At 40.6% G+C, this 24,348-nt stretch overlaps 15 protein-coding genes across 16 annotated transcripts; 14 read left to right on the forward strand and 1 right to left on the reverse strand.

Moving 5' to 3' along the window:
* Window positions 1-238: 238 nt before the first annotated feature.
* LSM04_006536 (TRAM/LAG1/CLN8 homology domain) lies at window positions 239-1,495 on the forward strand (the record flags this gene model as incomplete). Its single annotated transcript, XM_067330455.1, has 1 exon — window positions 239-1,495. The coding sequence occupies one exon, from the start codon at window positions 239-241 to the stop codon at window positions 1,493-1,495; it is 1,257 nt and encodes a 418-aa protein (XP_067194589.1).
* Window positions 1,496-2,321: 826 nt separating this feature from the next.
* LSM04_009762 (uncharacterized protein) lies at window positions 2,322-2,816 on the forward strand (the record flags this gene model as incomplete). The annotated part of the gene is made up of 1 exon (XM_067330456.1): window positions 2,322-2,816. One exon carries the CDS (start codon window positions 2,322-2,324, stop codon window positions 2,814-2,816), a length of 495 nt encoding a protein of 164 aa, XP_067194670.1.
* A 530-nt stretch (window positions 2,817-3,346) lies between these two features.
* LSM04_003391 (uncharacterized protein) lies at window positions 3,347-3,973 on the forward strand (the record flags this gene model as incomplete). Its single annotated transcript, XM_067330457.1, has 1 exon — window positions 3,347-3,973. The coding sequence occupies one exon, from the start codon at window positions 3,347-3,349 to the stop codon at window positions 3,971-3,973; it is 627 nt and encodes a 208-aa protein (XP_067194519.1).
* Window positions 3,974-5,175: 1,202 nt separating this feature from the next.
* LSM04_001353 (uncharacterized protein) lies at window positions 5,176-5,763 on the forward strand (the record flags this gene model as incomplete). The annotated part of the gene is made up of 1 exon (XM_067330459.1): window positions 5,176-5,763. The coding sequence occupies one exon, from the start codon at window positions 5,176-5,178 to the stop codon at window positions 5,761-5,763; it is 588 nt and encodes a 195-aa protein (XP_067194466.1).
* Window positions 5,764-7,143: 1,380 nt separating this feature from the next.
* Window positions 7,144-7,932, forward strand: LSM04_008143 (uncharacterized protein; the record flags this gene model as incomplete). 2 transcript variants are annotated; one of them, XM_067330461.1, is made up of 1 exon in its annotated part: window positions 7,144-7,932. In XM_067330461.1, one exon carries the CDS (start codon window positions 7,144-7,146, stop codon window positions 7,930-7,932), a length of 789 nt encoding a protein of 262 aa, XP_067194625.1. The 2 variants fall into 2 exon arrangements, with proteins under 2 accessions (XP_067194625.1, XP_067194624.1); XM_067330460.1 differs by having other exon boundaries at window positions 7,717-7,932.
* Window positions 7,933-8,807: 875 nt separating this feature from the next.
* On the reverse strand, window positions 8,808-9,469 carry LSM04_007550 (uncharacterized protein; the record flags this gene model as incomplete). Its single annotated transcript, XM_067330462.1, has 2 exons — window positions 8,808-8,861; window positions 9,182-9,469. 2 exons carry the CDS (start codon window positions 9,467-9,469, stop codon window positions 8,808-8,810), a joined length of 342 nt encoding a protein of 113 aa, XP_067194614.1.
* A 510-nt stretch (window positions 9,470-9,979) lies between these two features.
* LSM04_004261 (uncharacterized protein) lies at window positions 9,980-10,606 on the forward strand (the record flags this gene model as incomplete). Its single annotated transcript, XM_067330463.1, has 1 exon — window positions 9,980-10,606. One exon carries the CDS (start codon window positions 9,980-9,982, stop codon window positions 10,604-10,606), a length of 627 nt encoding a protein of 208 aa, XP_067194549.1.
* A 1,271-nt stretch (window positions 10,607-11,877) lies between these two features.
* On the forward strand, window positions 11,878-12,339 carry LSM04_006035 (uncharacterized protein; the record flags this gene model as incomplete). Its single annotated transcript, XM_067330464.1, has 1 exon — window positions 11,878-12,339. One exon carries the CDS (start codon window positions 11,878-11,880, stop codon window positions 12,337-12,339), a length of 462 nt encoding a protein of 153 aa, XP_067194576.1.
* Window positions 12,340-13,978: 1,639 nt separating this feature from the next.
* LSM04_008078 (uncharacterized protein) lies at window positions 13,979-15,010 on the forward strand (the record flags this gene model as incomplete). Its single annotated transcript, XM_067330465.1, has 1 exon — window positions 13,979-15,010. One exon carries the CDS (start codon window positions 13,979-13,981, stop codon window positions 15,008-15,010), a length of 1,032 nt encoding a protein of 343 aa, XP_067194622.1.
* A 1,511-nt stretch (window positions 15,011-16,521) lies between these two features.
* Window positions 16,522-17,364, forward strand: LSM04_002533 (uncharacterized protein; the record flags this gene model as incomplete). The annotated part of the gene is made up of 1 exon (XM_067330466.1): window positions 16,522-17,364. The coding sequence occupies one exon, from the start codon at window positions 16,522-16,524 to the stop codon at window positions 17,362-17,364; it is 843 nt and encodes a 280-aa protein (XP_067194489.1).
* A 752-nt stretch (window positions 17,365-18,116) lies between these two features.
* LSM04_001087 (uncharacterized protein) lies at window positions 18,117-18,974 on the forward strand (the record flags this gene model as incomplete). Its single annotated transcript, XM_067330467.1, has 1 exon — window positions 18,117-18,974. One exon carries the CDS (start codon window positions 18,117-18,119, stop codon window positions 18,972-18,974), a length of 858 nt encoding a protein of 285 aa, XP_067194461.1.
* A 668-nt stretch (window positions 18,975-19,642) lies between these two features.
* Window positions 19,643-20,488, forward strand: LSM04_000741 (uncharacterized protein; the record flags this gene model as incomplete). Its single annotated transcript, XM_067330468.1, has 1 exon — window positions 19,643-20,488. One exon carries the CDS (start codon window positions 19,643-19,645, stop codon window positions 20,486-20,488), a length of 846 nt encoding a protein of 281 aa, XP_067194457.1.
* A 557-nt stretch (window positions 20,489-21,045) lies between these two features.
* Window positions 21,046-21,888, forward strand: LSM04_003557 (uncharacterized protein; the record flags this gene model as incomplete). The annotated part of the gene is made up of 1 exon (XM_067330469.1): window positions 21,046-21,888. The coding sequence occupies one exon, from the start codon at window positions 21,046-21,048 to the stop codon at window positions 21,886-21,888; it is 843 nt and encodes a 280-aa protein (XP_067194527.1).
* Window positions 21,889-22,674: 786 nt separating this feature from the next.
* On the forward strand, window positions 22,675-23,616 carry LSM04_005470 (uncharacterized protein; the record flags this gene model as incomplete). Its single annotated transcript, XM_067330471.1, has 1 exon — window positions 22,675-23,616. The coding sequence occupies one exon, from the start codon at window positions 22,675-22,677 to the stop codon at window positions 23,614-23,616; it is 942 nt and encodes a 313-aa protein (XP_067194565.1).
* Window positions 23,617-23,620: 4 nt separating this feature from the next.
* LSM04_003903 (uncharacterized protein) lies at window positions 23,621-24,244 on the forward strand (the record flags this gene model as incomplete). The annotated part of the gene is made up of 1 exon (XM_067330472.1): window positions 23,621-24,244. The coding sequence occupies one exon, from the start codon at window positions 23,621-23,623 to the stop codon at window positions 24,242-24,244; it is 624 nt and encodes a 207-aa protein (XP_067194538.1).
* Between the last annotated feature and the right edge of the window lie 104 nt (window positions 24,245-24,348).

The following is a 24,348-nucleotide window of genomic DNA, read 5'->3' on the forward strand; positions in this document are numbered from 1 at the left end:
AACAAGACAAAAATGGATTTCGGCTGATATTAATTTGAATGTTATGAAGGGGATGGTGTCCATCACCTGAGAGTAGATGGGGCTTTTTGCTTCGGTGGTTAACTTTCTCTTCACTCCAATATGTACATTTCCAACTCCATCTCTCTATTTTTCTATTTTTTTTCTCCTTTCTTCCACTCATGTGGGGCTGCTTAGTAAGGGTTAAGGAAAACACATCTTCTCTGGCACTCTGGCGAAGATGATAGACTCAAATGTCATCAGCAGAACGGAATTAATGCCAGACGTCTATGCAATGTCGTTGGAGCGGGCGAGGGAGTATGGATTCGTCTCATACTACAACCACACCGGAGACCCCGCAAAAGACCTGCTCTCCAACAATCTCACCTTCACAAGCGAAGAACTCTGGTGGCTCGTGACAAACCCCTTTTCACTGCAGAAACACCTCAACGGCTGGGGAGGATTCGGCTGGGATGTTACTGTACTGCCGCAATTGCTTCCGTGTATACTGTGGGCTGTTGCATTTATCTTTCTACGCATCTTCTGTCAAGAACAACTTTCAGGGCTTGGCCTGTACTTACGGGTGGCGGTGCCAAAACGCCACCATAGGAAATTACGCGATGGCGTTTCAGAAATATATTTAAATAAGGGTCAACGCATCAAACTGAAGAAGTTCCAAAACCAGGCATGGCTAGCCTTGTTCTATACCCTCTCTACTGCTTTTGGTTATTATGTGCAATGGGACAAACCCTGGTTCGGACTCCCTGTGAATGAAGCAAACTGTATCAGTTTTCTCACCCCACACCCATACAACCCAGAACCTAAGCTAATGCATTACTATTGCTACGGCCTTGGATTTTACCTGTCAGAGAGTGTTTCAATGTTTTTGGAGCATGATATGAAACGTTCAGACTTCTTTGAGTATTTGATTCACCATATTGTAACCGTAACCTTGATAGTGATTTCGCATTGCAGCTATGAGCATCGTTTTGGTGTCTACGTGCTTTTCATCCACGATGCCAGTGATATTCTACTTGCCGTAAGTAAGTCTCTGAACTATGTTGTGAACGCAGCCACATTACGGCAACAAAAGGCTGCAAAGTTAACATCAGCTGGTATTACTATTACCGAGCCCCCAAGATCTTTTCTCTACAGGTTTATTTTCAGTGAGGGAGTAATGATATTTTGTTTTGTTGCCTTCATTTTGTTTTTTTTCTTTTTCCGACTTGTTTGTTTGCCATATCTAGTCGTGGCAGATGTCGCTCTTGCGGTGAAGATACGCTCATTTACAGTGCTCTATTGGTTTATGGTTATTCTTCTACAAGTGATACTTCAGGGACTTCATCTATATTGGTTTGCCCTAATTATGAAGTTGTCACTGCGAGTGGTTACTGGAGGCCCACTTAGCGATATCCGCTCTGAGGATGATGAAGTTGATGATGACATTGAAGATATTGAATACAAAAATGATTCATTCAAAAATGGTAAAGCGGTATGAATGGGCCATCAATGAAGTGAGTTATGCGTGTATGCTTCAGAAAATGGAAGGATAAAAAAAAAAAACGATACTCTGTTGATGAAGGAAGCGATGCGATTTTCTTTTGTAGCACTTGATTTGTTTCCGTTATGTTCCGTTATTTTCCTTTATTTTACAGAAGGTCTCTTTCTTTTTTCTTTTTTTTGCCTATTTAGAGGGTGGTTTTTTTTTTTCGGTATTTTGTTTTGCTTCAGCACTTTTTTTGTTAAGAAATGCCAATAGATATAGTGTACTGCGCCAAGTGGGCTTTCTTTTTTTTTCCCTACGGTGCAATGCCTGCATGTTGTTTACAACATAAAGTGATTTAAGAAGCCACATAACGATCAATCTGAAAAATAATTGAGAGACATTAGGAAAAATTTATAGTCCTGTTCATGGCAAGTTCATGGCAATCCTGTAAAACATTACAGTAAAGAAAGAAAGAAAATCATTAAGAAGAAAAACTGAATACTTCAGTGCTGGAAAACTTATTATATCACTGTATATTCGCGTTCACGTATGACTGTGCTTGTGGCCATGGCATTACCACGTGTACAGTGTTATGTTTCCCCTTCTACTTTCTCTTTTATGCATCTCTCTCTCTTTCTACCTGTGTGTGTGTGTGTATGGTGTAGGTGTCTGTATATACCTCGGTGTTTAACTGCTTTTCTCTATTTGACGTTAATATGCCAAAAACAATTTCCTTTTTATTCATTTTTCCAACAAACGAAGGATTTTTTTCTTATATTTTTTGATTCTCCACACACACACACACACACAGACACAAAGACACACCTCCCAAGAGAACATGTTAGGTGATATCCTCTTCTTTTTTTTCCTCATTATCTGCGTCACTCTCTGCTGCGCCGGCTGTTCACTCTACCTCCGACGTCGTCGACTACGTATGCAGCAATCGCATAATCAACAAAATACACATATACCAGCATTCCATCAACAACAACAACAGCAATATTACAGTGGGACCCCATCACCCGTACCACAGATGAATGCAGCCTTTACCGGCCCAACTATGCAATCCCCTTTTTATAACTATAGCACCGCACAGGGAGTGGGTGCCCCTCAAGCACCCGTCACAATGGGTTTACCACTAGAGCAATACAGGCAAGAAGCAGCAGGCGTAACAAACACAGAACCACCGGCGACTTCCACATCGACGTACAGTCCACGGGATGATTCCGTCTTTGTGTACGGGCAGGCGGAGTACATTCCTCGAAGTGGGCACAATAGTAGTAGTGCCAATGTGAGCACAACAGTCCTGGATAACTCTGTGAAGCGTATATAAAATAGCGGAAACTTATGCATTTTGGGAAATATGCCCTCTTTCATTCGTACGGTGTTCCACGCTGGGCTGTGGGTAAGGAGTCACTCCTGTGCCACATGGCACAAACCATAAGATTTGGTTTCTTTTCTCTCATCTGTAAACCCAACAACCCTCTTACTGCCACATTCAGCAGCATCATCATGACCACGCCGGCTTCTCTCTATTTAAATGGCAGTGGTAACTGTAGTGAATGTGGTGGAAACGTGTTCCACACCCCCTGTCGCTGCCTTAATCTAGCGAAGTAGCTCTATTTCCTCTTTTGTGCATGTATGTTGCGCTTGTTGCTTTTTCTTTTGTTTCTTTTGTTTTTTTGTTTTGTTGAAGATTGTTTCCCTTGTCGCTGGTGCTCTTTTCACTGCAATGATGAGATGCCTCTCCCTCCCTCTGCTGGGCTGAAACCCGCAGCTCATCCCTACCCTATTTTTCCTATCCCACTTTCCTTTTCTCCAATACACTCACATACACACACACTCAGTAAGACATAGGAAACCATGGCGGATATTGGCGTTATTGTTAGTGCGGTGCTGTGGGCCGCTGTCATGTTGATATTCGCACTCACAGTATTTCTGCTTTGTGTGCGACGACACCGTACGATACAACGACGCAGACGGCAACGACAATTAAGTAATTGTCCACCCGCAGAGGCATGCCCACCACCAGTTTTTCTTCCATCCGTTGTAGATGCCGCAGTGGTGTTTCCAAGTGACGATATTGCACGTAATCACATTGAAGAAGGCAATGCACCCCTCACACGCCTACCAAGTCAAGTACTGATGGTAGACAACGAATCGGATGAGAATCATCACAGCAGCAACGACTACAACCATAACCTTAGAGAGCCTTTTGCGGGAGATTCGAGTAGTGTGCAGGGTGATGGGAATCTGTTGCCCCTCACAAGTACCGCCGAGAGAATGATGTATGGTTTGCCTATTGACACCAACAGTTACCGTATGCCCAATGCAGATCCTGCGAGCTGTAAGATCAATCGTCCTTCTGGTGTAATGTACCAGCTGCGAAATGGGAGTATGGTGTACGGTAGAGCAGAGTACATTGCAGACCAGCATCAGCACACGGAGGAGAAGGAGTGCCTGGCGGAGCAACAAGAAGGGCAGGTGTAGCGTGATAACGTACTCTGCCATGGGCTCCATGGTGTTCATGGTTTCTGTTTGTTTGTTTTTTTCGTTATTCCTATTCCTCCTTCCCTTTATCTCTGTGATTTTGTGTGTGTTTCCGTCCTTTTGTGGAAAATGGCTGCCATTACAAGGAATGGGGATGTACGCCCCCCTGTCCTTTGGGTCAGATAGATATATATATATATATTGAGAGCCGTCCAGTGCGGATTGGAGTGGGTGTGGCAGGACCAAGTACGGTTGTGCTAAAGGACTGCTCACCGATGGTCTCCCATCTCCCTCTAATAAATGAATTAAATATGATTACAGCACAAAATGGTTTTTTAATGGTTTTATTTCCATTATGTGTCTGCACGGCGTATGGGGGAATTCTCTAACTGGAAAATGTATAAAATGAAAAATGGGGCAAATAAGGGAAAAGTATAACTACTGAATGATTTTGTGTGTTTTTGATGTTTGTTTCCCCCAAAAGCAATCCTACTGGGGGTGTTCTGGTGTATCACCTCTATATATGTGTATGCATGTGTAATGGCTGCAAGGCCCCATGACAGGAGCAGAGTCCTACATGTACACACACACATTGTAATAACACCTTTGATTACCTACTATGTGTTTTCCGTTTTCTGTCTTCCTTTATTCCAGCGCGATTATCATTTCCTCTTAATTTCCTTTTTTTTCTTATGGTTTCGTATGCTTCTATTTTTCCTTTCTGTGGGCCTTATTTAGAAGCTGGTTTTCTCGCTATCCCATCGGAGCTGATCATCTTGCTGCTGAAAAGATGTTTTTTATTCCTCTAAGGTTTCTCTGATGTTATTTGACGTTATGTTCTTTTTTTATATTTGCATGTATGAGTCTCTGTGTGTGTTTGCGTTTCTCTGTTTTGTTATTTTTATTTGTGTGTTTTCCATTTAATACCCCTCCCTCTCCCTCCATTTAGATGTGTTTTCTAATTTCTTTGGTCATTCCCCTATGGCTATTGGTACCTCCACAGTTCTTGTTTACCAGGTATATAACGTACGTTTCAGAGGAGTATAGCCAGGTAATTTATCTCTGATAACCTTTATATTTGTGAGTTGTTCTTAATGAGACTCCTAGATTGGAATAATGTGATACATTACATTTTATTATTTCTTTCTTTTATTTCTCTCTCTCTCTCTGGATATATATATATATATATATATATATATAGTATGTGGGAAACCTCCTTTATTCTCTTGGGATTCGGCATCGCTGTGATTACTGGTATTATTGTGAGGACAATGATACGGCGCCGTGCACGTAAACGACTTCAACGTGCCTCCACACATCTCGAGAGCATCGCCAGAGAATCCCGCTCAGCCAACGAGAACAATTCTAATAATATGAGTGGTGGTAATAACAATATGAATAACAATAACAATAATAACAATCATCTTCAACGGGTGATGACTATTGTGGTCCGGCCCCAACCCACACAATCGGAATTGATATTACCATTACAACCCGATGGAGAAATGACGCATGCCATTCCTATACAATTACGTGGAGAGGCGGTGTGGGTGAATGGGGCATTACTGCCGAGTGAAGCGATAAATGAGTATGGATCCGGGCACTACTTACCACGATTGGAGGATGGGCAGGAGAGTAAGGTGTTTGAAGAGGAAATGGATATGGAACTGGTACAACAGCAAGGAAAAGGAGAAAAGGGAGGAAAAGAGGTGGAGGAAAAGGAAGAAAACAAAGAAGAGGAAGAATATCAGAAAGAAGAACAAAATACGAAGATAATGATGTTGGTGTAATAGAGGAAATGGATAAGTAGACGTGGCTAATATCTGGAGACTGAACTAAACTGGGCTCTATCGGGTGTTTGATTTGTTTCTATCTAGTTATCTTTATATATCTATTCCTCGTTATTTACGTCGTTTTATTATTATTATTATTATTATTATTATTATTATTATTATTATTATTATTATTATTTATACCAAGACAATGCGTGTTACTTCTAATAAACGTTTACCTAACCACAACTCGAATGTAGTGCGAATAAAGATAGAGGGATAAAGTCTGTGTATGATTGAGAGTATGTGTGTATTATTTTCCTTTTTTTTTGTTAGTTTTATTTAACCGCCTCTCTATCCATCTATATATATATATATCCTTTGCATAGTTTGTGCAAGGAATATAGTTTTATGTTGCTTTTCTTTATTTGTAATTTTCTCTTCTCTCTTACTCACACACAAAAACAATTATTCCGTCCCTCACTCATTCACAGACTATATTTTCTATCTATCTATCTATCTATCTATCTATCTATATCTGTGTATGTATGTGCGTATGTTATATGTGTATTATATATACCTCACACAAACACAGAGAGAGAGAGAGAAAGAGTGAGAGAATATCTATCTTGGTTTGTATGTCTAATTCTATGTATGTTCCTTTGTGTACATATGGACCTCATTTATTTATTTATTATTTTTCTTAATTATGGGTACCTTTCAGCGATGGGGAGTACACCCAGAGTGTATAATAAAGGGTTGACTATTGATAGCGATTTTATCTCGTTATATCTCTTTCATTGTGTCTGATAATGAAGGGGATAAAATGTTAAAACAAAAGCACTACAGTTGTAATGCAGTTGATTCCTCTCTCTTTATTGTTTTCTTTTTAGTGTGAGGGAGTTGGGCCTCATACACTCAGTACTTCAAACCTGAGCTATATATATATATATATATATATATATATATATATAGCTGGATGTATATATGGATATTAAGCTATTTTTTTCATTTTCATTTTATTTCTCTTCTCTTTTTCTTCACTTATCCTTCAATAATCATATGCCACTCCACACAACCAAGAATATGTATATATATATATATATATATATATATATATATATAAACTGAGTGTACGATCGAGCAAAACACCCTCAATGTGACTATTACGATCCTTTACACAACTACCTGTACTTGGTACCAACTCTATCCCACCCACCCTCTTTCTATCTATATCTCTCCATATCTAATATATTTGTATATTTATATTTATATTTATATAGGTTTAGTTATACATATATATTTCTCAGTTGAAAACGCTTTACGTATTGAGAAATGTCCTCCGTTGTGTTTATCGTCCCCGTCATCCTTTCTTGTGTATTTATTCTCTTCGGTGGCATGGCTCTCATTATTTGCACAAATATACGCTGTAAACGACAACAACGCAAACGACTCGCCGCTATTCGCAGTCGACCGCAGGCCGAACCATCTCTATTACAAGTTCAATTGCCATCTGTTGTGGATGCCGCAGTGGTGTTTCCCACACGTCATGCAGCGGAGACTCAGTTCGAGGATCGCAGTGTCACTCTCACCCGCGTTAACAGTCAATTGAGTGCCAGTTTTAATAATAATAATAATAATAATAATAATAATAATACGGCTGCTGATAATTATAATAGTAATACGAATAATAATGATAATGATAGTCTTAGTATTAGTATTAACTATCATAATCATAATCATAGAAATGGGAGTGATCCGGTAAATTGGAATGATGACTATACGCGGCATATAATGAATGACGATAACTTCCGAGAAGATACCGTGGAGACTGGGAGACACAATCATGACAATAGCAATATCAATCAATATAATAATAATAATAATAATAATAATAATAATAATAATAATAATAATAATAATAATAATAATAATAATAATAATAATAATAATCCCCTACGTGAGTCAAATATGAATATTATAATGTATGGTTTGCCTATTGACACCAACAGTTACCGTATGCCCAATGCAGATCCTGCGAGCTGTAAGATCAATCGTCCTTCTGGTGTAATGTACCAGCTGCGAAATGGGAGTATGGTGTACGGTAGAGCAGAGTACATTGCAGACCAGCATCAGCACACGGAGGAGAAGGAGTGCCTGGCGGAGCAACAAGAAGGGCAGGTGTAGCGTGATAACGTACTCTGCCATGGGCTCCATGGTGTTCATGGTTTCTGTTTGTTTGTTTTTTTCGTTATTCCTATTCCTCCTTCCCTTTATCTCTGTGTTTTTGTGTGTGTTTCCGTCCTTTTGTGGAAAATGGCTGCCATTACAAGGAATGGGGATGTACGCCCCCCTGTCCTTTGGGTCAGATAGATATATATATATATATTGAGAGCCGTCCAGTGCGGATTGGAGTGGGTGTGGCAGGACCAAGTACGGTTGTGCTAAAGGACTGCTCACTGATGGTCTCCCATCTCCCTCTAATAAATGAATTAAATATGATTACAGCACAAAATGGTTTTTTAATGGTTTTATTTCCATTATGTGTCTGCACGGCGTATGGGGGAATTCTCTAACTGGAAAATGTATAAAATGAAAAATGGGGCAAATAAGGGAAAAGTATAACTACTGAATGATTTTGTGTGTTTTTGATGTTTGTTTCCCCCAAAAGCAATCCTACTGGGGGTGTTCTGGTGTATCACCTCTATATATGTGTATGCATGTGTAATGGCTGCAAGGCCCCATGACAGGAGCAGAGTCCTACATGTACACACACACACATTGTAATAACACCTTTGATTACCTACTATTTCTATTTGTTTTTTTTTTTGCTCAGATTCGTTTCTCTGTTTATTTTTATGACGCGTATTTTCTCTATATAAAAGATGGAACATGTGTTTTTTTTCTATTTTACCGAAGGGATGTGGTCTCATGTGAAATTTATCTGTCTCTTTTAGACTATGTTGGCTCTTCTGGGGTCCCGTTTTACAAGATTTTTTGTAGCGGTGTCTTTCGTCATGGTGTGTTTCTACTTTTTATTTTCCTTTCCGACTGTTTTTTCCTCATGTTTCTACCTGCTCTATAATCCTTGTTGTTTCTTCCACTAGTTCAAGCAACTTTTCATCATTATGACTCAATTAATGCATGGATGTATAAATATATTTTGCTATACTTAAATATGTATCTATGTGTGTGTTTTACATTTAATACCCCTCCCTCTCCCTCCATTTAGATGTGTTTTCTAATTTCTTTGGTCATTCCCCTATGGCTATTGGTACCTCCACAGTTCTTGTTTACCAGGTATATAACGTAAGTTTCGGAGGATATGGCACTAAATAATATGTGATGCATCGCATTATGGATCCTTTCTTTTTCCTTCTCTTTCTTTTCCCCCGTCTGTGTTTCCTATAACCTTTGCTATTACTGCTACTATTACTATTAGCACTACTAGGTCTCTCTCCTGTCTGTTATCTACTAGGCCGTACTGCAGACAGTCCGGCGCGGAAATATGCATTGAGCACCTGCCGGCAGCAGCAGGCGTAACAAACACAGAACCACCGGCGACTTCCACATCGACGTACAGTCCACGGGATGATTCCGTCTTTGTGTACGGGCAGGCGGAGTACATTCCTCGAAGTGGGCACAATAGTAGTAGTGCCAATGTGAGCACAACAGTCCTGGATAACTCTGTGAAGCGTATATAAAATAGCGGAAACTTATGCATTTTGGGAAATATGCCCTCTTTCATTCGTACGGTGTTCCACGCTGGGCTGTGGGTAAGGAGTCACTCCTGTGCCACATGGCACAAACCATAAGATTTGGTTTCTTTTCTCTCATCTGTAAACCCAACAACCCTCTTACTGCCACATTCAGCAGCATCATCATGACCACGCCGGCTTCTCTCTATTTAAATGGCAGTGGTAACTGTAGTGAATGTGGTGGAAACGTGTTCCACACCCCCTGTCGCTGCCTTAATCTAGCGAAGTAGCTCTATTTCCTCTTTTGTGCATGTATGTTGCGCTTGTTGCTTTTTCTTTTGTTTCTTTTGTTTTTTTGTTTTGTTGAAGATTGTTTCCCTTGTCGCTGGTGCTCTTTTCACTGCAATGATGAGATGCCTCTCCCTCCCTCTGCTGGGCTGAAACCCGCAGCTCATCCCTACCCTATTTTTCCTATCCCACTTTCCTTTTCTCCAATACACTCACATACACACACACTCAGTAAGACATAGGAAACCATGGCGGATACTATCACAATTGCACTCCTAGTATTGTGGTGCATTCTCGCACTACTCTTCTTCCCCCCAGTGGTGATTCTCTACGTAAAATGGTACCGTGACTCACAACGAAGCAAACGGCAACAACAATTAAGTAATTGTCCACCCGCAGAGGCATGCCCACCACCAGTTTTTCTTCCATCCGTTGTAGATGCCGCAGTGGTGTTTCCAAGTGACGATATTGCACGTAATCACATTGAAGAAGGCAATGCACCCCTCACACGCCTACCAAGTCAAGTACTGATGGTAGACAACGGATCGGATGAGAATCATCACAGCAGCGACGACTACAACCATAACCTTAGAGAGCCTTTTGCGGGAGATTCGAGTAGTGTGCAGGGTGATGGGAATCTGTTGCCCCTCACAAGTACCGCCGAGAGAATGATGTATGGTTTGCCTATTGACACCAACAGTTACCGTATGCCCAATGCAGATCCTGCGAGCTGTAAGATCAATCGTCCTTCTGGTGTAATGTACCAGCTGCGAAATGGGAGTATGGTGTACGGTAGAGCAGAGTACATTGCAGACCAGCATCAGCACACGGAGGAGAAGGAGTGCCTGGCGGAGCAACAAGAAGGGCAGGTGTAGCGTGATAACGTACTCTGCCATGGGCTCCATGGTGTTCATGGTTTCTGTTTGTTTGTTTTTTTCGTTATTCCTATTCCTCCTTCCCTTTATCTCTGTGTTTTTGTGTGTGTTTCCGTCCTTTTGTGGAAAATGGCTGCCATTACAAGGAATGGGGATGTACGCCCCCCTGTCCTTTGGGTCAGATAGATATATATATATATATTGAGAGCCGTCCAGTGCGGATTGGAGTGGGTGTGGCAGGACCAAGTACGGTTGTGCTAAAGGACTGCTCACTGATGGACTCCCATCTCCCTCTAATAAATGAATTAAATATGATTACAGTAAAAAATAGTTTTTTTAATGGGGTTTGATTTTTTGATCCCTTTTTTTTTTTTTTGGTTACTATTTGTGTATTGACTTGTTGCTGCAGATCTATCTTTCTCTCTCTATATATATATATATATATCTATATATATCTGTATATATACGTATAGATATTTATATAGATATATGGATATTACTGTGGGTTCTTTGAATGAATAATATGTGCGGGTGCATGCTTTTATTTGTGTTTTATGTGTTTGACAAGCAAATGAAGACTTATTATCCGTCGATAATAAAAGAGGAATATCAACATACGCATAATGTCTTAAATACTCTAATGATAACACACACAAAGCCGTTTATGGTTATTAGAAGAAGTAGGCAGTAATAGATGAATATATGTATGGTAAAGGTGGTAGAGTAATTTATGAAGTTGTGGATATTGCTGTTAGTAGATCTAATATATATTTTATATATATAGATAGAGTGTGCCTATTGTGTATTTGACTATTGTATCTTTTCTTGTTTCATTCTCCTTTACTTTTCTTCTTTATATATTTATATTTATATAACAAATGTAATAGTGACTCCAGAGAAGACACACTTACAATAAAGGAAGTGAATTGTTGCTCATACATATACAATAAGTACAAAAACATATATATATATACATATAGTTAAATATAGTTAATTATATATAATATAATATAATATAATATAATATAATATATATATATATATATATATATATATATATATATATATATATACAATACACTCTCACTCCATCTCTCCGCACATAAAAAGGTAAATACAAGTACATTCCTATATATACATATATATTGATTAACATTCCAACCCCCTATTCATCCTATTCTTCACAAATATAAAACTATCTATCTATCTTTATTACTAATATATATATATATATATATATATATATATATATATATATATATTAGAGAGAAATGGAACAGGGATTAAAACTTTTTCTCAGTCTTCTCATTCTCCTTCTCATTCTCTTCGGCTTCGCCGCTCTGTTATTTGCGGTTATTTATTGTGTTTGTTGGCGGCGGCGGGTGCAGCAGCGGCGGGAAATACGACGAAGGCAGGAAATGTACGAAGCGGCGGAACAGGAACGGGCAGGAGAACTCCGGCGATTCCTTCAACGACTACAAGAACAGAAACAGCGAGAAAATAATAATAATAATAATAATAATAATAATAATAATAATAATAATAATAATAATAATAATATCAATAGTAATAGTAATAGTAATAATGATAATGGTGAGGGGGCAGTGGCGTTGGAGGTGATGGATGGGACTGTTGAGTGCGTGCAGGTGTCCGGTAGGCCCAATTCGGAGGAACAACCTTTCCATACGAATAGTAATTACTATACGAATAATACTAATAATAATAATAATTAATGATAATGATAATGGTGTTGGGATGCAGACAAATACGTGTAGTAGCGTACAAAGTCTCAATAACACCGCTATGGAAGATAAAGAAGAAATGGAGAGTTCAGTGTTTGTACAATTCATCACCAATGCCAATAGATAGAGCTGTTTACTAGTTATATCTATGATTATATATATATATATATATATATATATAACTATATATATACAAAAAAAGGGACAAGAAAGGCTTCTGTGGTGTATGGATGGATGAATATGTGTGTGTCTTCTTTGCAAATAGTGCAATGTTGGAAATAAACACAAGTTAATGGAATAGGCCTGTGGGCAAAAGTAAATAGACATATGGATATAATAAATAGGAACTATATATATATATATATATATATATATTTATATACGTATATGTATGTACAAAAACTTGAATCATGGATGGTAATTTGATTTCTTTTTTTTTTTTTGCTGTATTCTCTTTCTTTCTCTCTTTTTTATCTCCCACCATACATCGGTGTATATACATAAATTTATATACATCTATTACGAAAAAAGAAGAAAAAACGATTACAAAAAGAAAGCGGAAAGTGGATGAAGAGACTCATGAATCATTACAAACGGAGGTGTGTCCATTGTTACTTCAATAAAATAACAAAACGAGTTTGACGATGATTAATGAGAGAAATAGAGAAACAGCGAGTGTGTCATTTTTTTTAATATTTTCTTTCCTTTTCTCTCTCTCTCTCTCTCTCTCTCTCTCTATATATATATATATATATATATATAAGGAATAGATTGCAATAAGACGATGAGTTGAAGAGAGAAAAAAGTAAAAAAAAAAGGAATCAAAAAAGAATAATATGTTTACCCATTCACCCCGTTGGAACAATAGGTAAACCACCACTGAAATTCGTATTATTATTATTATTATTATTATTATTATTATTATTATTATTATTATTATTATTATTATTATTATTATTATTATTATTATTATTATTATTATTATTATTATTATTATTATGCAGTTAAACTCATACTCGGCCTTTTTTTCCTTTATGTTGCTGATGCTTGTGAATATTGCATATTTATACAAACGCACACTCACCCACACTGGAATAGGTGGGAAGAGAACTGTTGCAAGAGTGCCACATTTTCTTTCAAACACATGGGCCATATCTTTTATATGTGTTTGTTTGTTTGTTTCTCTCTGTTCTGATAGTAACTACATATATGTATTTATATTTATACATTATTTATATTTATATTTATATATAAGTACCTCTGCTAGCTCACTGTGTATCCTTGCTACAAAGAGAAACATATGTTTTATTCATTTTTTATTTATTTGTATGTCTATTGAAGTACAGCTAGTATTTCCGTTTTTTTTTCTATTGAAATTCAATGGATATAGCCTCTTTTCTTTTTCTTTTTCTTATCTTTTTTGTCTTTTTGAATTGGATTGCTTCTACCTCTTATTCACCATAGCATCACTATTTTCTCTCTTCTTTCTTTTCTCTCTTTAGTGCTGTTGTTTATATTAAGATTGATAATATATATATGTATATATATCTGAACGTGCAGTAGACCCGAAGAATTCTGGAAAAAAAATAAATAAAACTAAAACCAAAAAAAGGAAAATCAAAAAAAACAAATGCTGGAGCATACAATCACCATCCTCATAGTGGTCATTAGTACTATCACCTCTTTCGCACCTCTTGCGTTTATTTTCCTTCTGCGCTGGCAACGACTGCGCCGACAGCGCCGGGCCGCTACCATTCGACCGCATCAACTTGAATTATGGGAGTTGGCCAATAATATTAATATTAATAACAATTATTATTATCGGCAGTTTAATTACATCTTTCGCCATGAACGTCTCTTTCATTTAACGTCCATTCTCATCGCCAACCGCAAGGCCTTTTGGGGAATTCCCCTCGCCGTGCAGCTGCCGGGCCGCCAGGAAGTTCTCACCGATCGACGCATACACAGTGATCCACAATCGCTATTACCATCTCAATTAAATCAGCAATCATCTCAACAATTAAATCAATTAAATGGAAGTTATCGTCCTCGACAAGTTCGACTCGCCGATGGCACAAGCGCGCCTCTCGCGACTGTTGTGGCGCAGGCCCGGGCGAGTAGTGAAACACAAGATGCGCTGCCCGGGCCGGATATACTTATGATGATTGAGGCACTCTATCAAGGGCAGCGTAATAGTGGAAGTGGACCGCACATACAAATACAACGGATACAACGACAACGAGAAAGAGAAAGAGAAGAAAGAGAAAATATGGAAATGCGTACAGAACGTCTCACACAGCAGATTCCGAGTGCAGAGAGTGTGTATGGAAAAGGTGTACCATACATTATACGTGAGGAAGCCATGAATGACAATAATAATCTTATTATTATTACTACTATAAATAATGGCCAAGATGAAAATGAAAATAATAATATCAGTAAAAAGACTGACTGTGGTTCTCATCCGCTTCATGAAGGACGTTTTTCAGAAAAGGGCGTGGTTTATTCCGTTTCACATTCCACTGTTGAAGACTTGGGTAATAGAAAGCACACGGAGGAACAGGATCGTAGTCCATATATTGAGTGTACTTTTATAGGGAATAATGCCTGGTGCGTTAGAAGTTCGCCGCTGCATGAAGATGAGACCTCAGCTTTCATATAACGTTTTCTGTTGTTGTTGTTGTTGTTTTTTTTGATTTTTCTTTGTTTTAAGCTTCATGTCTTCGCTTATTTTTATCACGTTTCATTTCTTTTTGTTCCTTCTTTGCAGTTTCTCTTACATGGAAACTGTGTAATGATATCTTCTCATTACTTATTTGTAATTACCTTTCTTTCTTTCTTTCTTTTTTGTGAACTTTTTGCTTTACTGGAAATGGTTTCTTTTTTCTTTTCTTCTCGTTCGTTTTTTTTTTCGAATTTCCATTTTTCTTATTATCAATTGATGTGTATTTCCCTTCTTGTAATGTGAGTTTACCCACCCATTTCCCTCTCTCTCTCTCTCTCTCTCTCTTTCTCTCCTAAAGACACACGGGAAGAAAGAACGGGAGAGAGATAGAAATAAATTAACATGGCAAGAGAAAGAGAGAATGTGATTAATTCGAAATTCTTTCGACGTTTGAAGATTAATGATTTTTACATTGCCATTTACACAAGAGGTTTTATAACTCACATGACTAATAAGAATTCTTCTTCTTTACTTATCTATGTTTCATATCCAGTATTATGACACTGGTTTTTTTTTCTTTCTTTTGCAGTATTTTTCTTCGTTTCTTTGCTTGTATTTCTCCCATTTCTGGAAACCGAGGCAGGAACCGGATAAATTGTAACAAAGTAGAGCTCTGTCTACCCTCGATGACTCTCTTATTTCCTTCTTTCTTTCTCTTTTTTTTTTCATTTGTGTATGGATAATGTATGTTTCTTAAGTGTGTTCTGTATATTGCTTTTATTTATATATTATCCAATAACAAGCTTTGTGTAAGAGCCTCCTGCAGTTTTGTGTTTAACTACATCACTTTGCCCGACTGTCTCTAGGCATCATGAAGGGAGCATGTGTGAATCTTTTTTTTCTCGTTTTCTTATCTTCACCTCTATTACCACTTTCGAACCCTACACACCTCCGCCAAAAACAAACAAACTCCTCCATCAAAAATAAATAAAACACATATGTATATATATGCGGCGGAACGCCAAATACACGGTACAGGTATGAACCAGAACTCACAAAATCAACTTTTTGAACGAAACACTCTTATTTACTACATCAACAGCAAGTCATATATATGACGTATGTGCGTACTGTTCTTTTGCTGTGTGTTATTTTGTGAGTTCTGTCCCCATACTTCATACAGTGGCAATTTCACATATTTCGCTATTTCATTACACTTCCTGAGGATGTTCTGAGGTCCTTGTGGGCCATTGATATGTACTCGTTTTCTGACTGAGATATCTCTTCTCCATGGATGCCTTTATTGACTTCTTCCTTATCTTTCTTTCTATTATTTTTGCCCCAAAGCACGTTGTTTTTTGTCTCTTTCCATTGAGCTTCAGAGCAATCAGGCGTACGACATATCTGCAACGGGCACCTCAGAGCCAAACCCTATCCCCCACACTGGTACAACGGTATCCAACCACAGCAGGGTAGGGGCACGTATCAAAAGAAGACTATAGCGAATTATGTTCGACTCCAGTACAATTATTCTTATCGTAACGTTCGTACTACTCGCTCTGCTTACCATCGCTTTGATTCTCTTCGCGCGTGGGCTACGTCGCTGGAATCGTTTGTGGAATGAAGAACGTCGACAAGAACTCCATCGTGCATTGTCACGCGAAGAGGAGCGTCTGCGCTCACGACAGCAATTGCTCCATCGTGCAGTGGAGCGTGTCGTGGCTCGTGGTGCTGCATGCGAAGGTGTTCCACTCGCCACGGAGGCACATGGAAGAGAAATATCGGTAGACCGCCGATTGCGCCGTCAACGAACACGCATGCCTGATGCTCCTGAACGCCCAACGATGCAGCTTGATAACGGCACTGCAGTGACAGTGACAGAATTCGTGGGAGAAGTGCGGGCACATGGCCGGCCACCAGACGCATTGCCTGGGCCCACGCTACTCCACATATTGCATGATATGCAGCAGCAGGAGCGGCAGCAACGGCAGCGGGCCGATGATGCCGCGGAACGACGAGTTTCAGTAGTTGATGAGCTGTGGGAGGAGCTTCAGCAGCTGGATGAGGAGGAGGAGAGAGAGGCAGAAGAGAAGAGAAGGGCGGAGAGAGAGGAGCTGCCTGATGCGGAGCAGGTGTATGGGAAGGGTCTGCCGTATACGTTGAACCCCGCCAATATGGAGGTTGTGTATATTCTCGATGACCATGAAGAGAACCAGGAAAATGAGGAAAGAGATGAGCAGCGTCACCGGGAGCGGCGGAGCAGCATGAAGACACTGGAGTGGATTCTAACACCGCTGTTGAAGCGAAGGGATGGTGTGAGTTTTGACGATCCCGGGAGACCAACTAACTGATGGCGAAAGATGTTGTATTTGTTTTTCTTTTTTTTCCAATATTTCGTGATCCCCTTTCTATTAGCATATGCTGGATTTGTGGCTTCGGGGCAGAGCTTGTGTGGTTTAGGTAATAACTCAGAGTGTTTGTTCTTGTTGCTGTGATTAGCTTATTTGTTCAGTTGTTTTCATTTTGGTGTTTTTACCTTGTATTTCTTGTTTTACTCCTTTCTCTGTGTTTGTTGCAGGTGTGTGAGGGACCGTTTGCTTTCATGCTCTGTATTAGCATTGTTTATTGGCGTTAATGTCTTTTTTCTGTTACTTCCCTTTGGTTCGTTTTTCAGGGTTTACTATCTATGACGAACGGCCACTTCTATTTTTAAACCTCGTTTTGGTAATACTCCATTTTTTCTGCGTGAATTCCACTCTTATCACTATTTAGGGAACAAAAGTGACCTCTCTACCATTTTCCTAACCAGTATTACCTGAGGATGTTCTGAGGTCCTTGTGGGCCATTGATATGTACTCGTTTTCTGACTGAGATATCTCTTCTCCATGGATGCCTTTATTGACTTCTTCCTTATCTTTCTTTCTATTATTTTTGCCCCAAAGCACGTTGTTTTTTGTCTCTTGCCATTGAGCTTCAGAGCAATCAGGCGTACGACATATCTGCGACGGGCACCTCAGAGCCAAACCCTATCCCCCACACTGGTACAACGGTATCCAACCACAGCAGGGTAGGGGCACGTATCAAAAGAAGACTATAGCGAATTATGGCCAGTGCGGAAGTTGTTGGTATAGTTATAACATTCACTGCTCTAGCTGTGTTTGTTAGTTTGGTGCTTTTCTTTGCCTTTCTAACAACTCGTCTAGATCGTTATGATCGCGAAGAACGCTTTTACCAGGAACGTCAGCGTAGGCGGGATCGTGCATTATCACGCGAAGAGGAGCGTCTGCGCTCACGACAACGGTTACTCCGTCGTGCAGTGGAGCGTGTCGTGGCTCGTGGTGCTGCATGCGAAGGTGTTCCACTCGCCACGGAGGCACATGGAACAGAAGTATTGGTAGACTTTCCACTACGCAGTCAACGAACACGCATGCCTGATGCTCCTGAACGCCCAACGGTGCAGCTTGATAACGGCACTGCAGTGACAGTGACAGAATTCGTGGGAGAAGTGCGGGCACATGGCCGGCCACCAGACGCATTGCCTGGGCCCACGCTACTCCACATATTGCATGGGATCCATCTGCAGCTGAAAGAGCAACGGCAGCGAGCCGATGATGCCGCGGAACGACGAGTTTCAGTAGTTGATGAGCTGTGGGAGGAGCTTCAGCAGCTGGATGAGGAGGAGGAGAGAGAGGCAGAAGAGAAGAGAAGGGCGGAGAGAGAGGAGCTGCCTGATGCGGAGCAGGTGTATGGGAAGGGTCTGCCGTATACGTTGAACCCCGCCAATATGGAGGTTGTGTATATTCTCGATGACCATGAAGAGAACCAGGAAAATGAGGAAAGAGATGAGCAGCGTCACCGGGAGCGGCGGAGCAGCATGAAGACACTGGAGTGGATTCTAACACCGCTGTTGAAGCGAAGGGATGGTGTGAGTTTTGACGATCCCGGGAGACCAACTAACTGATGGCGAAAGATGTTGTATTTGTTTTTCTTTTTTTTTCAATTGCGCGCAAGTGCACTCGCTATGCGGGACTGTGTTTTTTTTCTATGTTTTTGATGTATAACGTAATATTCAACAGTATATTAACTCCATTTATGTTATTTTGATATGGAAAAAACAATGTATTTTATGCTTTAATTTCTCCTTATTGAGGTATTTTATTGTTGTCTTTGTTTGAAATTTTTTGTATGCCTTTTAACTGGTAACTCCGAGTTGTATATTCCTGCCCCACGTTATCATTACCTCAGTATATTTTTCTTATGTCGTCTTTCTCACAGTAAATAGTCTCTTTTGGAATATGGAGTTGAAACTATCCTCTCTACCATTTTCCTAACCAGTATTACCTGAGGATGTTCTGAGGTCCTTGTGGGCCATTGATATGTACTCGTTTTCTGACTGAGATATCTCTTCTCCATGGATGCCTTTATTGACTTCTTCCTTATCTTTCTTTCTATTATTTTTGCCCCAAAGCACGTTGTTTTTTGTCTCTTGCCATTGAGCTTCAGAGCAATCAGGCGTACGACATATCTGCAACGGGCACCTCAGAGCCAAACCCTATCCCCCACACTGGTACAACGGTATCCAACCACAGCAGGGTAGGGATATACATCAATAGAAGAATAAATAAACTTATGATCACTTTCTCCCCTACGAAATTTGTGGTAGCAGTGATTTTACTAGTAATTCCCCTCATTGCTACCTCTCTCTGCATATACTTGACCCATCGCCTGTGTCAGTTGAGGAACGAACAACGCGTCTATGATGAACGCCAAAATGAACGTAGCCGTGCGTTATCACGCGAAGAGGAGCGTCTGCGCTCACGACAACGGTTACTCCGTCGTGCAGTGGTACGAATTCTGGCGTGTGGTGCTGCGGGAAAGGGCATCCCACTCGCAACCGAAGTACAGGGGGCGGAGGTGTTGACAGACCGCCCACTACGCAGTCAACGAACACGCATGCCTGATGCTCCTGAACGTCCAATGATGCAGCTCGATAACGGCACTGCAGTGACAGTGACAGAATTCGTGGAAGAAGTGCGGGCACATGGCCGGCCACCAGACGCATTGCCTGGGCCCACGCTACTCCACATATTGCATGATATGCAGCAGCAGGAGCGGCAGCAACGGCAGCGGGCCGATGATGCCGCGGAACGACGAGTTTCAGTAGTTGATGAGCTGTGGGAGGAGCTTCAGCAGCTGGATGAGGAGGAGGAGAGAGAGGCAGAAGAGAAGAGAAGGGCGGAGAGAGAGGAGCTGCCTGATGCGGAGCAGGTGTATGGGAAGGGTCTGCCGTATACGTTGAACCCCGCCAATATGGAGGTTGTGTATATTCTCGATGACCATGAAGATGAGGAAAGATATCAACTGCGTCCACTGCAGCGGCGGAGCACTATGAAGTCACTGGACTGGATTCTAACACCGCTGTTGAAGCGAAAGGGTGGTGGGAGTTTTGATAGCCCTAGGAGACCAACTAACTGATGGTGAAAGATGCTGTATTTGTTTTTTCTCCGTATTATTATTACTTTCTTTGGGTATCTTGCTCTTTTCGATTGAGTTTTGTATTTATGTAGGGGATTATTATAATAGCGTAATTTAATTCTTTTACCCTACATTGTGGAACAATTTAATAGAATTGCTTTTTTTTATTGTTGTTTTTACGTATTTCTTATTGTGTTTACCGTGACTTAACCCCGTCCATACTGAACCCAAAACATCCTCAGTTTGTGTTAGCAAGAAAAGTGGTAGAGAAGTAACCTTCACACTAATAAATGAAAATGATGACTTGTACTCGTTTTCTGACTGAGATATCTCTTCTCCATGGATGCCTTTATTGACTTCTTCCTTATCTTTCTTTCTATTATTTTTGCCCCAAAGCACGTTGTTTTTTGTCTCTTGCCATTGAGCTTCAGAGCAATCAGGCGTACGACATATCTGCAACGGGCACCTCAGAGCCAAACCCTATCCCCCACACTGGTACAACGGTATCCAACCACAGCAGGGTAGGGGCACGTATCAAAAGAAGACTATAGCGAATTATGTTCGACTCCAGTACAATTATTCTTATCGTAACGTTCGTACTACTCGCTCTGCTTACCATCGCTATGATTCTCTTCGCGCGTGGGCTACGTCGCTGGAATCGTTTGTGGAATGAAGAACGTCGACAAGAACTCCATCGTGCATTGTCACGCGAAGAGGAGCGTCTGCGCTCACGACAGCAATTGCTCCACCGTGCAGTGGAGCGTGTCGTGGCTCGTGGTGCTGCATGCGAAGGTGTTCCACTCGCCACGGAGGCACATGGAAGAGAAATATTGGTAGACCGCCGATTGCGCCGTCAACGAACACGCATGCCTGATGCTCCTGAACGCCCAACGATGCAGCTTGATAACGGCACTGCAGTGACAGTGACAGAATTCGTGGAAGAAGTGCGGGCACATGGCCGGCCACCAGACGCATTGCCTGGGCCCACGCTACTCCACATATTGCATGATATGCAGCAGCAGGAGCGGCAGCAACGGCAGCGAGCCGATGATGCCGCGGAACGACGAGTTTCAGTAGTTGATGAGCTGTGGGAGGAGCTTCAGCAGCTGGATGAGGAGGAGGAGAGAGAGGCAGAAGAGAAGAGAAGGGCGGAGAGAGAGGAGCTGCCTGATGCGGAGCAGGTGTATGGGAAGGGTCTGCCGTATACGTTGAACCCCGCCAATATGGAGGTTGTGTATATTCTCGATGACCATGAAGAGAACCAGGAAAATGAGGAAAGAGATGAGCAGCGTCACCGGGAGCGGCGGAGCAACATGGAGACACTGGAGTGGATTCTAACACCGCTGTTGAAGCGAAGGGATGGTGTGAGTTTTGACGATCCCGGGAGACCAACTAACTGATGGCGAAAGATGTTGTATTTGTTTTTCTTTTTTTTCCAATATTTCGTGATCCCCTTTCTATTAGCATATGCTGGATTTGTGGCTTCGGGGCAGAGCTTGTGTGGTTTAGGTAATAACTCAGAGTGTTTGTTCTTGTTGCTGTGATTAGCTTATTTGTTCAGTTGTTTTCATTTTGGTGTTTTTACCTTGTATTTCTTGTTTTACTCCTTTCTCTGTGTTTGTTGCAGGTGTGTGAGGGACCGTTTGCTTTCATGCTCTGTATTAGCATTGTTTATTGGTGTTAATGTTGTTTTGTTTTGCGATTTTTTGTTTTTTGTGTGCGAACGATTTCCACTACTGCTTTTCCCTGATAAGTATTAGCATTGAGATGTTGGGACCCTGCAACGACGTGGTGTGAAGGATGTGTGTTTTTACTTTCTATTTTCGTTTGGTTTCGTTTTTTATGTTCTTTTGTCTTTTTTTTTTTGTTTTATTGGTGACTACTTTTCAGAAGATTTTGTCTTCCTTGCTGGCTTTTGTTTCTGGTAGGATGAAATGGATTTTGTTGTGTTCAATCGCTGTACTTCTTTTTTTTTCTTCTGTGAATGTTCCTCCTTTTCCTGCTTTTTTTTGTTGGAAGTGTTTGTTGCACCCCTGCGTTAGTTTGACCCATCCAACCAGAGACACACACTGGTTTAACAATATTTGCTATTACACTGAAAAGTCGAAATATTCGATTTTAGGGCGTGTTCTCTTGCCTTTTAGAAGTAGAGAAAAAAGAAGAACTTTGGCTCTTTTATTGCAGCTATGGCTCCTTTTTTCGTTATTTTTGTCATTGTTGGTATTTGCCTTTGTGTGGTATCGTTTATCCTCGCACGCCGGCGATTGTTGATCCGACAGCGACAACAAAGTTTCTCAACGCAGAGTGTGACGTTAGAGGGAGTTTCATTCCCCTGGCAACGCCAAAGTGAGGCGGCCACACCAGACCAACGGAGGAATACTAGACATCGTATAAACAACAAGAGCAACTACGAGATTTATGATGCTGAGGGTAATAATAATAATAATAATAATAATAATAATAATAATAATAATAATAATAATAATAATAATAATAATAATCGTAATAACGGTCACAGGAGTAATAGTGCTAATAGTAGTAATACCAGTAGTAGCAGAAGAATTAGAAGTAGTAGTAGTACAAGTAGTGATATTGACCCTGTAGCACTGCGGCAGAAACCGTTGGAGGAACCAGAAGAAATGCGAGTCGTGCGGGAATGTGCGGTTGTTGGAGTTGTGGTAAATGGAGAGGAAATACAACCGCCGGTGGCTCGACCGCGTGGGGGTGTTATTTACCGCATGCCCCGTTCTGCCTTTACACCCACACCAGCAAGTCTCACACGCAGTCTTAGCCCATCATCCGCTGGGATCCATCAACATCAACATAATCAAAATAATCAACATCATTCTCTTCCTCTTCTTCAGCAGCAGCATTTAACAGTGGAGGAACAACAACTACTACGACCGCCTGGTAGTGGTGGGGCGATACCAAATGTAGGGAGTTTTGGGAATTTCAGTCGTCCGCAATCACCTGTACAAACGATGGAAAGGGGATTAGATTCCACCATGACATTATCGCATGTCATTAGTAGTCCAGTTGGGTTAATGAGATCTAATAAGAAGAATAAGGTGCGAAATGATGGTTTTTTTGGTGTATGGACATGCCATGTACACAGGGGAATCCCCTGAGGATATGGCATTACATACAGATATGAATAGAGAGTTTAAAAAAGAATCTGTGGCAGTGATGGAACATCCAGAAGGACAAGGGTTTAATGGTAGTGGTAGTACTGTTTTGTTTTCTGATAATAATAATAATAATAATAATAATAATAATAATAATATACAGGGATATATGGATACGCAACCCACACCCCAACAAACAACTACAACGGTAATAACAATATCAGAAAAAACAGAAAGAGTGGGAATAACACCAAGTGTATATGACAACACCAATGGTACGTCCATGAATTTAAATATGCTCATGAGTATACTTCCACCGCCTCAGCAATCTCTCCATACAGTACAAAATTTTCCTTACGGTGGTGGTAGTGTACGTAGTGGGATAGATCCTCATGTGTTTGTTGTTAGTGCTGGTTGGGAATTAACATCGCAGTTGGATCATGATAGTGATGATATGTCACGTCCACCACTTCTTGGGGTATCTGTGGCCACAGCCGCACCAACCTTTCATGATCCATTTGCAGTTTCTTTGGGTCATACACCATTATTGGAGCAACCTGGAAGGAATGGACTTTTGCCAGTTGATGGTCATCATAGTAGTAGTAGTGACGCTAATCAATTGAGTACATAACAAGGGGAAAAGAATTAAGAAGAAGAAGAAGGAGAAATGGTGGAAATAAGGAGTAAGAAAGGGGGTGCATTTATATATCCATATATGTCTATATGCGATAAAGA

This window comes from Trypanosoma melophagium, assembly GCF_022059095.1.
Source record: "Trypanosoma melophagium isolate St. Kilda chromosome Unknown ctg11segment0, whole genome shotgun sequence".
Classification (NCBI taxonomy): Eukaryota; Euglenozoa; class Kinetoplastea; order Trypanosomatida; family Trypanosomatidae; genus Trypanosoma; species Trypanosoma melophagium.